The sequence below is a fragment of the Chelon labrosus genome (genome assembly GCF_963514085.1).
Source record: "Chelon labrosus genome assembly, chromosome: 11".
Taxonomy (NCBI): Eukaryota; Metazoa; Chordata; class Actinopteri; order Mugiliformes; family Mugilidae; genus Chelon; species Chelon labrosus.
This window is the reverse complement of record NC_140344.1, coordinates 22,180,006-22,195,230: the sequence shown is the minus strand read 5'-3', so window position 1 is coordinate 22,195,230 and position 15,225 is coordinate 22,180,006. Positions and strand designations below refer to the sequence as shown.

Genomic DNA, 15,225 nt, shown 5'->3' with positions numbered 1-15,225 from the left:
TAAACAAACAGGAAGTGAGTGTGTTTAATGCAGGATAGATAAGGAAAAGTCAAGCAGCACGGGCCCCCAAAGATCCCTCAGAGTGTCTACCTGATGTCGAGTGTGTGAGTTCCGTCGTCCACGGCTACAGAGAAATGATGCAACAGTCAGAGATGGAGAGAGAGACAGAGAAAAAGAGAAAACAAAAGCAAGATCCAGATTAAGACCACAGCAGCTGCCCACCAAAAAGCCTTCACTAAAAGCACACCTCCATTCCACACCGTGCTGGCATCAAACCCAAAAGAGGACAGTGAGAACCGGGCTAGGCAGGACCGGACGCGGCCACCAGCGAGAGGCAGTGAAGAGGCCGGAGGAGGGAGGCGGCGGCACACCTTATCGGTCTGGCATCCGCTCCCCGACTGCTATTCATCCTGCTGCTTTCGCTGGCCTCTGCTCTCACTCTGGAGGAGGACAGAGTATCTCCGCCAGAGCGGCTCAGCGATGCCAGGTCAGCAGTGAGTCAGGGGAGCTGACGGAGACAAACATTTATTCCTGCAACTGCCGCTCCCCTCCTCCAAATCTGTCAGTGCCACCCGCGTGCATCCCAGACGCAGACCGCCAGAGCTCACCTTCGACTCACGAGGAAGGTTTCCAGAAATCCATCTTAGCACAACTATGTTGTTGTTGATTTTTTTTTGTTGGCAAACCATAAATCAAAGCTAAGATGCTTTGGGGGAACCCACCAACACCAGAGCAAGACAGAAAATAGATAAGGAGGAGGAGCAAAAGTCAGGCGGGCCGAGACTGGTAATCAGTACCTTGATAAATGACTCCAAATTGCCATTAAATAACCTAACATTAAAAACAGAGCGGGGTCTAGCCCGCCGAGTGCCAGTGTGGGTTCTGAGCTGCCCATTGGGATGTCTAGAATACAAAAAACGCATTAGAATAAGCAAACAATGCAGTTTTCATCTTAAAGTGAAAGAAAGCTGAGGCGGAACGCTCTTTAAAAACCCTTCAACTCCACAGAATGGGACAGGCGAATAAGGGTATTTTCAGACACAGCTGAAACCCATGAATTAACTTTTTCTTTATAATCTTTTCTTTTTCCTCCACACATATCACAGGTCAGTGAAATGCCAGACCCGCTGGGAGTATAGTATGCGTCAGTATCATGACAGGCCCTGCGGGGGGGCGGTTCAGGCTCTATTAGTGTGTGTGACTTGATTCTTTATGGCTCCCGGTGACCTGAAGGATTGTGACGAAGACTTGCAGACTTATGTCGCCTCCGCTGCTCAGTCACAGCAGCAAAACATATTAACAGGAAGAGGCTGAATTTTTATTTTTTTTGCAATATGATTTGAGCTGTCGTTATGAATACCCCCGTAAGGATTTAGCAAATGACCTAAGATGTAAAAGTGGATCGGTGGATTACTGATTGATCCGTTATTTTATTTGACTAACTGTAAGAAACAAAAATATATCCGGCTCAGAAGAACACTAAAACAGAGAAGAATGAAATTATCACTGCTGAGAAGCTGGAACTGAAACTTACTCAGAGCATCAACAAAATACCACAAATGTCGCCCTTTGCTTTGTGTCCATCAACGACTTAACACACAAATTATTTCTGCTCTTCTTAAGACGCGTTCACAAAGCAGAGTTTTAACATGCATACAGATCAAACTGCTATATTGCATAATATATAATAATTATGATATACACCAATCAGGCATTACATTATGGCCACCTGCCTAATATTGTGTAGACTTGTCAGAGAATGGACATGGGCCTACTGACGGTGTCCTGAGGGGTTTTTGTGGATCAGGCTTGTTCCAGTGCATCCCACAGATACTTAATCAGTTTGGGATCTACTGAATTTGGAGGCCAGGTCAACACCTTGTGCTGTTCTTCATTTTTTTTTTTTGAGTTTATCCTAAAGCATTTTTGTGTGTGTTCCTGTGTCAGGCTGCATCCTGCTTGGGATGGCTGCTGCCATCAAGGAGGGTCAATGCTATGGGGTGGGGGTGTCTGGTCTGGTCTGGTCTAGGTGGGTGGTACATGTCTAAGTAACATCCACATGAATGAATGCCAGGTCCAAAAGTTTCCCAGCAGAACACTGAATTGTCAAGATGGTCAAAGTTATTTACTTCTCCTGTCAGTGGTTTTAATGTTCTGGCTGATCGGTGGGGTGTTTGGTAGATGAAAACATATCAAGCACGATATGACTTCTCTGCTTTCATGGTCACTGAGGACGTCACTTAAGAATTGCAAACTGTCTTTGCGCTCATGAGCTGCAACGCTTTATAAAAGTTTCTGTCAGTGACGAGAGTTAAGTAAAATGTGCATGTATCTTGAATACACATGTGCTCGTGTGTGCAGGTGTGTATTTTACCTTGTGGTCATGTAGTCAGCTCTGTGGCCTGCAATAATGAGAGAAAAGGGAAGAGATGTAAAGGAGAGGTTAGTTGTGGGGACATGCCGGGACCTGTTTCTGAGGTCCCCGTGGTGAATTGTGCACACAACTAGTGAAGCATTTGAAGCCTGCCATCTGTCCACCGCCTCTGGCCTCCAGAGCAGTGCACATTAAACCTACACACTGTAGCTACATTTACAGTTACAGTACACAGTTACGTAGGCACACAGACACACTAATAATTATGAGAATACACCACAAGAGCGACAAGTTTGGACAAGTGGTGTCATTTTAAGCACAAAATAGCTTCCAAACGGTTTTGAGGAACAGTAGAAGTTTCAAATGTGAGGCCATCTGTTCCCCCTGAACAGGATATGACCTGTCTCTGTATCTGGGTGACTCATTCTGTCGTTTAGCTCTTACAACAATATGATGAATTTGAAAGAGTAGGAGGCTTCTTCGTTAGCTCGCGGCTCCATTACTCATTAAGTGTGACAGAGACCACCAGGACTGCTGGTTAGCGCAAAGACTGACTGATGCTCGCTGTGGCCTCCAGGAGATCCCACCAATGTAGAACAAGTTCCATTGTAATGACCGCCACCTCTCTAATACACGGCGGTCCATTAAGTTGGAAGCAAATCAGTCACTAAGACGGATAATACCGGTCCACAATCCCCCTCAGCTCTGGCTTGCCTGGCTAAAACCCAGATTACAATCTCGGAGCATTTGCCTTACCATTTTCAAAAAGTAGGCAAAAAAATGGGAAGTTTGCCACAGAGAAGCTTTCAAATGACGAGTAGAACCGCAGAAAAAAGACAAAATTCAATAACTAATTTGCTTGGTTTACTGGAGACTGAGCAGGGCTAATGTGTCCTAATTTGAGCTGGAGGAAGAGCGGCTAAAGTTTCACATTGGGAGATAAGAAACAAATATCCGATACTGTGAGAACAAGAGGAGCGGGAACTCTAAGGGACGGGGAGGTGCAGGGATCGTGACTGTACCTTCACCAAGTGTCCTCTTCAGCAAGTCGTGTTTGGCCTGCAGTTTGGAGATGAGATTGCTGCCCTCCAGAAACTCCCGGAATTTCTGTGGAGAATTGAGAGTAATTAGACGGTGGCGCAGAGTGCCGGCCAGAGCACTCGCTCTTCAGATGGCAATGTATGATAAGCCAGTCAAGGGCAAAGGACACGCCGAGAGCCTTTTTTGAAGCCCTTATCAGAGCATGTCCATCTCCAGACTGGAATAAGATAGCGGTTTAGCTTTACCAAATGGAAATACTTCAGGAGGGTTACCCGTCTGCCAGCTGATCAACGATTTCAAGTATTGTTCTCAGATTAACTTCAGGTGTTTTAACTTCATTTGTAAATAAAAGAAGGAGAAAGCAGAGAGAGATCAAAGGGAGTCTGTGGCAGAGATTGTACAGGACTTAAATACACCTCTGAAGTCGTAAACCCTTTACGTTTTGCCCACTCACAGCAGTTCCCTTTCTCTGCACTCACCATGAAGTAGAACTGCTCCGTCTCTTGCTGGTTGGCCCTCCTCTTGGCGATGCTGGGTTTGCTGAGGTACGTCTCCGACACGGTGGACTTGACAGACTCGGTCGACCGGCTGTGGTGGAAACACTCGGACACGTCATAGTCCTCAATGGTCACCATGTCCTGGATGGTGGTCAGGGTGGCCTCTGACGTCTTCTTGATCTGCGGCAAAGTTGAGAAACACTTAATGAACTGGTCCGAGCAGAAGACCGGCAGATTAAAAGCTCCGTGTCATCTCTTCACTATCACGATGTTACCACGGCAGCGTACACGACAGCTTGTTTCATCACGCTCCCTAAAAACCACTCTCCTCGTCCCACGGCACTTTGAAAAATTCATCCGTTTTTCTGACAAGAAGCGTGTTCCTAAAAACCCACTGGCTGTTGAATATGACTCAGAGCAAAAGCAATCAATTTGGATGCACTCAGAGGGGCCAGAGGTGAACGGCGACGGCTGGAGACGGTACATTCAGTCGGAGGCTTTTAAGATTCATTTCCATAACCGCCGCTTCTCCCGTCAACAGTGCTTCTCCCGGAGCTTATAAATGTCAGGACTTGGCAGGGTGTGTTCTGCCACTTAATGGGAAAACCTGTCCAAGGGCTGCCGGCCATGACTGCGTCCATTTTAAGAGGACATAGGATGACACAGCAGGTGACGTACAAACAGGAGGGCAAATAGGTTTGTCCATAAAAGTTAAAGATACCACAACCTAATGAATAAATGATTGCATAGACTACAAATAAAGAACATGAAATGGTTACATGTGATGGTCTGTTTGAGCTTTGAAGCCACAGTTGAAGAAGATTTCAAGAATTAAGTTTACATTTTGAGCAAAAGACGTGCATGGAAAACAAAGATGGTGAAATTAGCAGAACAAATTAAAAATTGTATTCAATTTGTGCAAACAAACAAACAATTGTGCAGATTACAGATTTATTCCATCTAAAGTACTAGCACAGGCGAGGGAGTGACATTAAGGGATGTCACTGTGACTGCACCCATAGATCTTCCAGGTCCTTGCTCCACTTAATTCCCAGCTAATCCGAAAAGGTTCAAAGAGGTGGAACCACAAGTGGAGCCGAGGCAGGCAGCTAGCGACCCGCGATGGCCTCCGCTTGTCAATCCAAGCCCTTAATCATGCATAACTTCAATACCAATTTGGATGATTGAGTTGTATAAAAATGTGTCCCCCGTACAGTTAGCAATTACCAATTAGCTACAGACTGTTTATTTTATTTATAAAGTTATGATTTATATGTGGTGGTCCATAGGGATTGACTCCCTTTTGGAGTTAGCCTCCAGTGGTCATTTAAGGAACTGCAGTTTTTGCTGTTCGTTCGATTTTTCAACCCCCAAAGCTTCGCGGAAATCAAGACTGGTTGATGTTTAGGCTTTACAGTCACTCTCTATACATGCATTCTTATAGCAAAGTGAGCAATGATATAAATAGAGTGAGAGAAAGAAAAAATAAAAGAGACAGAGAAGGAGGAAGAGTCTAGAGACTGTCAGCTTTGAGTATGAATCACCGGTGAGGAAAAGACACCCAGCTGATGTATAAACAGCAAAAATCAAGCAAACACTCCTCTGCCCTCCTTGATGGAGGAGGACACACTGGAGGAGAGTGAAGCGTCGTGACCATCTCAGTTCAATTGTGTGTGTGCTTTTAAAAAGGCAGGGGGCCACGTCGGTCAATGAAGCCCTGAACGAAAAGCAGCAGGAATTCCTCCTAATTAGTCTTAATGGTCAGCAGAAGGAAAGGTAGTGACCCTGCGTCTGAGCAGGACCTCAGCGGCAGTGAAAGAACAGCCTGGATTACCGCTGTAACTGTTATACGCGCCGAGACAACAGCTTGTTTCTTTTAAACTGCTTGACCTGTGACTCATTTCTGCCTCCGACAAAGAAAAGAAAAAAGCCACCTGAAAAGCAAAGGGGGACTTCAGAGCTTTCATGCGTTACTGTGATGGATTACGGCGCTGACACCACACGCTCGGGTGCACAATGTGGATGTAGTTACGGTGTTATTCAACCCATCATGAAGCAAAAAAACACACACCGCGGGTTTGGAACATGGCTGACAGCACAAAAGGAAATGGAAGCCGTTCTTTATTATCAGATACAGACTTTGGAACATTTACAACGGCACTAATACTTTTTTTTAACTGTATGGACCGAAGTTTTACCCAAGACATGCTCCTAAATTTGGTAGCTTATTGCGACATACAGTCATTAGTTGCACTTTCTGAGTGAGTTCGGGCTCCCTCTCTCAACATCCCCGGCTCATCCAGGGTGGCCCCGTGTATTCGGGAGGCCCGGCTGTCATCATGAAGACAGGAGCCATGCATGCGAGAGAAATCGCTCGCAGTGAAAAAGCTGTCGGGTTTATCCATTATTCAGCAGACGAATAGTTACCAGTGTTCACCGTTGGGCTCAATTACAACACAGCTCTTAGAGAGAGTTGGTGGATATGCCCATTAGTCCCTGCAGCTGCACATTAAACCTGGAGAAAGGCCATGGGATTTTTTTTAATACAGTATTATCCACAGTCGGATACAAGCATTCCACCAGCAAAGCACCGAATCAGACTAGTTTACAACACTCATCGGTCTCTGAGCTGAAAATAACTAATGCACTGTCAAGATAATTCCTCTCACCGCGCTTTGAAAAAAGTGTTATTTTGCAGAGCAGCAGTGCATCACTCAACAGTTATTTCAGCATCTATCATCACATCTAAGAAGTCAGACTGCCGTCCGTAGCTTTCGACAGGCCCTGCAGTGACTGTGTAATCTGCTGATCATCCATCTGAGCACACACACACATACACACACACACACACGGGCTTTGATGTGACTCCCAGATATTTATCGGACGAAAAACAAACACGCCCTGCAAAGGATGTGGTATCACATTGCCAGAGTTTAGCGTGAAGCATCTTGAGAAGAACCATTAACCGGGCTTGTATATTTGCTGAGAAGATGACAGAAACCAGAGGAGGAAAATGAGTCTGCGCGAGCTCCGCGGAATACAGAAGCAAATGAGATCTAAATGAGAAGATTATGAAATCTGAAAAAGAGGCATCACGGCGGCCCGACCGAGGAGCTGAAATGAATGATGTCCTCGGAGAAAAGACTTTTCAAATGAACATTTATTCGACTGTAATTTCTGCGGCGAAGCGCCTAGCGGGGTTAACGCAACAATGAAAGGGAAATCTGGAGTCCTCCTTCCCGTGTCAGACCCCACCCAGCCCACAGATGCAGATGTAAATTATTCATCAATGTTTTCTTTTACCACTTCACGGGAGTCAAAAGGGTCTGAGGAAGCAGCTGCGTTTCTATTAAGCACTGCCCTGTAGCTTTTCCTGTCCCGATAAAGACAGGCGCTCTTTCTCCGCCGCGCATTTGACAGTTGAGCTCGTAGGTCGCCACAGCGCTTTGAAAGTTCATTTTCCAAGGATGTATCTGGCACGCCATGCCCAGGAAGAGAGGCCATCTGGTGACGCTAACATGAGGCAGCAGCGCCCTCCAATTCTGACCCACCAGGACATCCGCTTCGGCGAGGCAGGACGGACAAGGACACAGAGCCACCAGGGCTTGTTAGTTCACACACACACACACACACACACACACACACACACACACACACACACACACTCGCGCGCACGCACACAGGACCCAAACACTGGTCTGGATACAGATGGTAAAACAGCACATTATGAGTCCCAGCGACATCTATGATCAACTGAACAGGCATAACATTATGACCACCTTCCTAATATTGTGTAGGTCTCCCTTGTGCCTCCAAAACAGTTGTGAATCATCAGAGGATGGACATGGGCCTTCTGAGGGTGTCCTGTGGCGTCTGGCAACAAAATGTTGTTAGTGGGGGGTCTTTGGGTCCCATGGGTTGAGGGGAGGGGCCTCTGTGGATCATCCCAGATACTTGATCAGTTTGGGACCTAGTGAATTTGGAGGCCAGGTCAACACCTTGTGCTGTTCTTCATGTTTTTTTTATTTTTTTGAGTTGTTCCTAAACTGTTTTTGTGTGTGTGTGCCTGTGTCAGGCTGCATCCTGCTGGGGATGGCTGCTGGGGTAATTGCGTGGGAGTGCCTGGTCTGGTCTAGGTGGGTAGTACATGTCTAAGTAACATCCACACCAATGAATGCCAGGTCCAAAAGAAGTTTCCCAGCAGAATACTGAATTGTCACAAGATGGTCAATGTTATTCACTTCTCCTGACAGTGGTTTTAATGTTGTGGCTGATCGATATACATTAATAGATTTGTTTATTTACCTAACAGGACCCAAAGACGTAAGGTTTAGAGATACTGGGTGTGCAATAATAAAACACAAAAAAGAAGCATCTACATTCCTGTAGATGTATTTTCAGTCGATTTCACGAAAGATTTGACACTTTCATCCAAAAGACTGAAGGAGGCGGGAGCTGAGTAACACACTCCTGTGGGTCTTTGTAGAAGGATAAAAGATGTGGAGGGAGAGACGGGAGCTCATAGAGGAGAAGCTGGTCAGACATGACACAAAGCCAACCGTGATGGATGCGATTTCACTCTGTGAGCCAGCAGAAGAAGTCACAGCCTCTCTCCCCTTTGTTTGATAAGGAAATGCATGTTACTCAAGCACCCTGCAGGCGTATTAAAACAAGACAACCTCGGAGGGTAAATGTACTTCCAACGTCAAGAAACGGAGCAGTGGAGGGCAGATTTGTGCAAATAAAAGCGAGCTGGTGAACTGCACCAGTGGGAGCAAACATCGAGGCTTCACAGAGAGGGTTTGATGGCTACCTGCGGGGCATGAGAGGGAGGGTGAGGGTGTCTGGGTGTGTTGTGTACATGCAACTAAATCTTCAGCGTTCGTCAGCAACTATTTTCTGTCTCACCCTGGATGACTTCAGGCAGAAGTTAACTTTCTTTAGTAGCTTTAATTCTCTGCAACTGTCAGCATCTTGCAACCAGCAAAGAGCAGCAGAACAAAAGTCTCAAATCTCTCACAATAAAACTGGAGTTGAAGAAGACATGTTTGACACGACGAAGCCGCCAGAAACCAGAAACACCTGGACTGAGATATACAATTTTTTTAAATAAATTTTTATTTTTTTGTATTTTACCTCTTCGTTTTCAATTTTCAGAGTCGCCAGGCGAGACTGCAGCTGCTGGAACCTCAGGATCAGCTCTCCATTCACTGGTGGTTGTACTGAGATCTGACACACCTGGAAATAACAGAAAACAGTCATTGACAGAGGGCCCAAAATTTCAACCTACCGTGGGAACGCGGTCATGTCAGCTCCGGTTTAAACAGGACGCAGGCGTTCAAATTCTTTTCCAATTGCAGAGCAAACCACAGTGACTTCTGCCAAGTGAATGCAGACAGACGCACGACAACAGCTTGTAAACAGACATGATATCAGCGTAGTGCCAGCCAAACAGTAAAACCCCGAACACATGCTGAACTGCACGGCTGCAGGGGGAGGAATAACACATGATTTGTCAATTTCGGTGCCCCATTAAACCTGAACTTGCGGCCCAGACGCAGTAAATATAGGACCTCATTAAGACCGAGACCTTTTAAATAAACTTTAAATTCGCTTCCGTGTTTTTTTGGAGTACTTGCAGAGAAGCACACAGATGACCTAAAAAAAAACAGACATTTTAAAACTCATGTTTGGAGTCTTTGTTTCTCTAAATACACTTTATTTTTACGTCAATGAAATTAAATAATCAACAGATTAAACTATAAACTGTGTTAAAATTATCGCAACAATATCGTTAACGGCATTACGTACTTCGTCTCCCATGTGAGGCTGGAAGTCAAATTTTGCCGGCGGGCAGAAGGCGGTCGGGTACATCTCCATGAACCTCTGCCTGTCGCTCCGCGGGTCCAGACTGTCCACGGCGTTTTCGATGATGTCCAGACCTTCGTGACGCGATGTCTCCAGGTTGTACTCCGCCGACAGGTAAGTCCGAAGGGCCCGGTTCAGACTGGCGTGGTACCCCAAATCACAGCACTGGGGGTGGGGAGAGAGAAAAACAGGGTCATGGTCAAGTGTTATCCAGGATCTGGAAAATATTTGATTTCTGATTTCAGAACTTGGGACTGAAACTGAAGAGTTTTCAAAATAAAAGCTTAAAGGCAAATTCTCCAATATAGAAATAAAAAATAAAAATAAACCTATATATGACCATAATTATACACAAATTAGAAGTGTATTATTACTTGGTTTACACTATGGCAAGGAAACAACACTACTGACAATAAATCATTTGGTTTGGGGAAAAATGTCCGTTACGAACTACAGCACCATAGAAATAAGGTCCACGTTGTAAAAAAACAGCAGTAGCAAATTACAGGTAAACAAGCCGACCGTTGCAAGTGCGCGCGGCGCTCAGAGATGACATCGTCCAGGTCAGAAGACATCATCCAGGGGTCTGTAGGTCAATCTATAGACCCCGGATGATGATAACAGATGACTCCGGACTCAACGGGGAATAGCACTAGCGTATGATAACAAAATATTGGTGAAATGAACGAGTTTCGCGGCAGATAATGTGTTATTTAGAGGCTGTGTTTCGGTGCCCCATTCACTCCCACTATATGGATATACGGAGTTCTAAATATCTCCCGAACGACTACAAATGACACAAAAATTATATGGGTGAGTAAACGACCGTATTTTATGCCAGAAATAAGGTCCAGGTTGTAAAAAAATGGTAGTTGCCCTTTAAGGTGAAACTGATGAAATATGTTTGTTTAAAAATTACATATATCGTTATCAAAAGAGGAGCAGTGGATAACACTGGTGCCTTCTCCTAGTTTTTTAAGGTTTATCTATGGCAGCATATACGTAAACACAAGAAAACATGAGCAATTAAAAGGCAGAGCATTTGATTCTTATAATTAAATGCTGTGTCCTGAATAATAAATGTAGTAAATAACAAAAAAACGATGTCTTTATCTTTAAATCAGACACATTTCCGTTCCAGGAGTATTGCTTCTGTGTTACACAACTTGAATGTTACCTCCTGCGTCTCTAATGCTGATTTTTACCAACTAGAACCTTGTCCAAGGTCTCTCCTGAGAGGACACACAAGCCCTAGGCTCACACAGATCCAAAACACAACCACACACACATACACGCTTACAGTTATACGTACACACAAAATCATCATCTGAATCATCAGCAGCAGCAAACGCGCCGTCTGCTCGTACACTTTGTTTTCCACGATAAAAAAAAAGTCTCTTCATCACTAAACAAATGTGTGCAAGTCTACACACACGGCTCACGCAGAGCGCATCCCACACACAATCACGCGCGCACGCACACACGCTCCCCGTTGAGATGTGAAGGCTTGCGAGCAAAGCGGGGAGAGGGGTAATTTCAGCGCACAGCGTGGCGCTGAATAGAGGTTGCGTTTCTCTCTCTCCTTCGGTCCTGTGTGGAATATAAAATCCCAAACACTTGCTAAAAATCCAGCCTTCCTCTGTTTCCTTAGAAACGCCACGGAAAGTGGTGCAGTACATTTATTTCTCTTTAAAAAAAATAAATAAAAATAATAGTAACCCAGGTGAGCCATATTATAAATAAGTCATGTTTGTTGCTGTGGTAGCAAAAAGGTCAAACAAAGCAATATGCTAGCAAGGTATAAAAGAGAGACGTGAGTGCTGAGGTGAATGGAGTGAAAAACCTTGCAGACCCGCAGCTGTAAATTATAAAAAGCTCAGCTCAGGGCCGGATTCACTCTGACTCCGCGTTCAGAAAAAAAAAATCAGAACAGTTACACAATGTCAGAGTACCCCCAGTTTAACTGAGTATAATGAGTTGGACTTTAATAACAATGTGGAGAGAATGGAAGAAGGAAGGAATGGTTTTCATCAGAACATTTAATAAGCTGCTTTAATTCTGTCCTGCGCTGTAATTTCCATCCCACGGTCTGGTGTCCGAAAATCTCTTTTGCATTAGGAACAGCTGCTGAAGTCATCAGCGTCTCTGTTGATCTGATCAAGCATAACATTATGACCACATTCCTAATATTGTGTAAGGTCTCCCTTGCGCCTCCAAAACAGTTGGGACTCATCAGAGAATGGACATGGGCCTTCTGAGGACGTCCTGTGGTGTCCAACAACACAATGTTGTTAGTGGGCGGCCTTTGGGTCCTATGGGTTGAGGGGAGGGGGCTTCTGTGGATCATCCCACAGATACTTGATCAGTTTGGGATCTAGTGAATTTGGAGGCCAGGTCAACACCTTGTGCTGTTTTTCATGTTTTTTTTTTAATTGTTCCTAAACTGTTTTTGTGTGTGTGTGCCTGTGTCAGGCTGCTAAGGATGGCTGCTGGGGTAATGGTGCGGAGGGTGCCTGGTCTGGTCTAGGAAGTAGGTACATGTCTAGGTAAATCCACATGAATGCCAGGTCCACAAGTTTCCCAAGCAGAACACTGGATTGTCACTACATGGTCAATGTTATTTACTTCTCCTGTCAGTGGTTTTAATGTTGTGGCTGATCGGTGGCAAAAAAAACACTGGCGGCCAGTAATGTTGACACAGAACATGGCTGACAATATCATGTGGTGTCATACTTACGTCAATTAAGTCGGACAAGTCGTGGATGTAGTATTTGAAAACGGACGAGTTCGTGGCTTCCAGCGTCAGCAGGTACTCGTTCCGTGCTTTGATCGACTTCAGCTTGTTCTCCGAGTACTTGGCTTGACGCTGATGAGAGAATTAGAGGGGAGAAGAAAAGAAAACATGACAAACAGACGGCAACAGAGCGAGTGAGACGAGTGGAGAATTGCCTTTTGACAAGCGATCGCGCTGTCACGTCTCTGCACGCGCTGCCAGTCACAGAGCTGGGACTGGATTACCGGCCGCAACAACATCCTCAATAAACATTAGAGGAGGAATAAGTCGAATTATGTTATAAATAGCAAAGAGGAACGAGAGCGGAAAAAAAGGAAAAAATGAACAGACAAACCTAAAACAGCCCGCGACCTTGACTTCAACTGTGATAGCTCAGTCTGGGGTGTCTGTCTTGATTCTACACTTCCTCTCTAAACATGAGGCTGCAAGTTAGTCACCATCCACTGACCAATGGGCTCTGACTCACACATCCACTTCTAAATCAGCCATATTTTAACACTTCCCAAATGCATTCCTGGAACAGTTGAGTAAAAAACAAAAAAAAAATTCCTCTGGCCTTTAATCATTTGCCACAGAGAGTTAACAGACACCAGGCCTGTTCTGAGAATACAAAGCCTGTTAATTTGGCTGCGACTCCTTTACTGACTGCATCCAATATAAAACATGTGAACATGAGAGCGTTTAAAACAATCAACAGAAGTTTAGTTGTCTTGAAAGTGACTAATGTAAAGGGAAATGGGTGGCTCCTGATTTTATTTTCGTTTAAATGCAGTTGTTACAAATTGAATTAAACTGTTAAACCGGCATTTTACCTTCTCTTTCATCTTCTCAATTTTCTTCACGGAGCTGCGCCTCTGGTATTTGTCCTCCATTCGGATGCTGAAGACGGGGTCGGCCCGGCCGATCTGCTTCTCCTCCTGCTTCTCGGCCTCCTTCAGCTTGCTCTCCGCGCTGATGCTCTCCGAGTGGTACATGTGGTAGGTCTTCATCACCTGGAGAGGCACGAAAGTTGGCGTAAGACAAAAAGAAAATCCTCTTTAAAGAACAATCTGACACTAGTTTATGTTCGGCTTTTTTCGTCTTCTGTAACCGCTTGTCCTATGAAGGGTCGCGGGGGGTGCTGGAGCCTATCCCAGCTGTCATTGGGCGAGGGGCGGGGTACACCCTGGACAGGTCTCCAGTCTATCGCAGGGCTAACACAGAGAGACAGACAACCATTCACACTCACGCCAATGAACCGAACAAGCATGTCTTTGGACAGTGGTAGGAAGCCGGAGTACCCGGAGAGAACCCACGCAGACACAGGGAGAACATGCAAACTCCACACAGAAAGGCCCAGTCGGCCCATGAATTCGAACCCTGTGCCTAGTTTGTGTCCTTGCTGAGAAACCTCGAGCATTGCGTCAGTTTCTGCGGGGTCAAAGCTCACGATAATCTATCTTCGGAACGGAGACTGACCTTTCATAGCCCACAACTAAGCCTCCTATCCTTTCACCCGCTCATTCATCACATATCGATTCAACTCCTCTCACAGCAGGCTGCTCCTCTCTCTCCAAACCACAAACCAAACTCAGATCCTCTCCGGCCCTTTTGTTTTTTGCACGTGACCACGACGACCACAACAGCTAAATCTGACGTGGTGCCTTCATTGCTTAATGTTTGAAGAAGTAAAAATACTCTCAGGGAGCAGATTTGGGTTTAGAAATGAGGAAGTAGTGTCTTTTTTTTAGGCCTTGAGTGACAATTTAGCCATTGTCTTTAACAACAATGAACATAACAAAAGGATATTTTACTGAAATCGTAAAAAAACATCTGCTTCTTGTTTGAGAGAAAATCAATCAAGTCAATGTGTCAAAAAATACTTTTTGGAAGAGAGTGGTACATGTTTTTCTATTTACCATATTATTTTATTCATTATTATTTTGTTGTACCTACATCATTGTGCCTTACATCTGTTTAACAGGTAGAATATGCTCCTGAAAGATATAACGGAAAAATAAGCTGAACCTGTCGGCCTATTAATAACAAAGGAAACACACTGAACGGTTGATAAGAGCAACTCCCTAAAGTTTGAGTCATCGTCTTGAGGAAGCGTTAGTCACATTACTTCATTACTTCCACTGGACTGTGACTCAGTTGTAAGTATCAGGTAAACTATGAAATAACAAGGAGTTCTTCAAGAGCGCTGAGAAATGATAACAGGGTTGTTAACGCTGAAGACTAACACAGGGATCCCGGAACAGTACCGCTGAATCACCGACTGTGGGAGCAATGAGGAGGCAAACTCATGATGGCAACGTGGAAGCATGCACCGATCAGGCATAACATTATGACCTAATGTTGTTCAGATCTCCGTCATGCCTTTAAAACAGTTGTGACTCGTCAGAGAATGGGCATGGGCCTTCTGTGGGTGTCCTATGGTGAGTAAGATCAGAATGTCGTTAGTGGGGGCCTTTGGGTCCTATGGGTTGAGGGGAGGGGCCTCTGTGGATCATCCCACAGATACTTGACCAGATTGGGATCTAGTGAATTTGGACCTGCTGTTTTTCATGTTTTTTTAGTTGTTCCTAAACTGTTTTTGTGTGTGTTCCTGTGTCAGGCTGCATCCTGTTGGGGATGGCTACTGCCATAAAGGAGTGTCATTGCTATGG

General features: G+C 45.0%; 1 protein-coding gene across 3 annotated transcripts in view; it reads right to left on the bottom strand.

Moving 5' to 3' along the window:
• The window catches only part of srgap1a (SLIT-ROBO Rho GTPase activating protein 1a), a 109,363-nt gene that overhangs the window by 21,210 nt on the left and 72,928 nt on the right, over positions 1-15,225 (bottom strand). Inside the window, exons 5-12 of one of the 3 annotated variants that reach the window (XM_084556068.1) lie at positions 13,387-13,566; positions 12,518-12,646; positions 9,724-9,945; positions 9,049-9,150; positions 3,895-4,092; positions 3,397-3,481; positions 2,375-2,402; positions 798-903 (exon numbers count right to left, since the gene is read on the bottom strand). In XM_084556068.1, coding sequence (XP_084412194.1) covers positions 798-903; positions 2,375-2,402; positions 3,397-3,481; positions 3,895-4,092; positions 9,049-9,150; positions 9,724-9,945; positions 12,518-12,646; positions 13,387-13,566 — 1,050 coding nt within the window. The other 2 variants (XM_084556069.1, XM_084556070.1) reach the window with 2 other exon arrangements.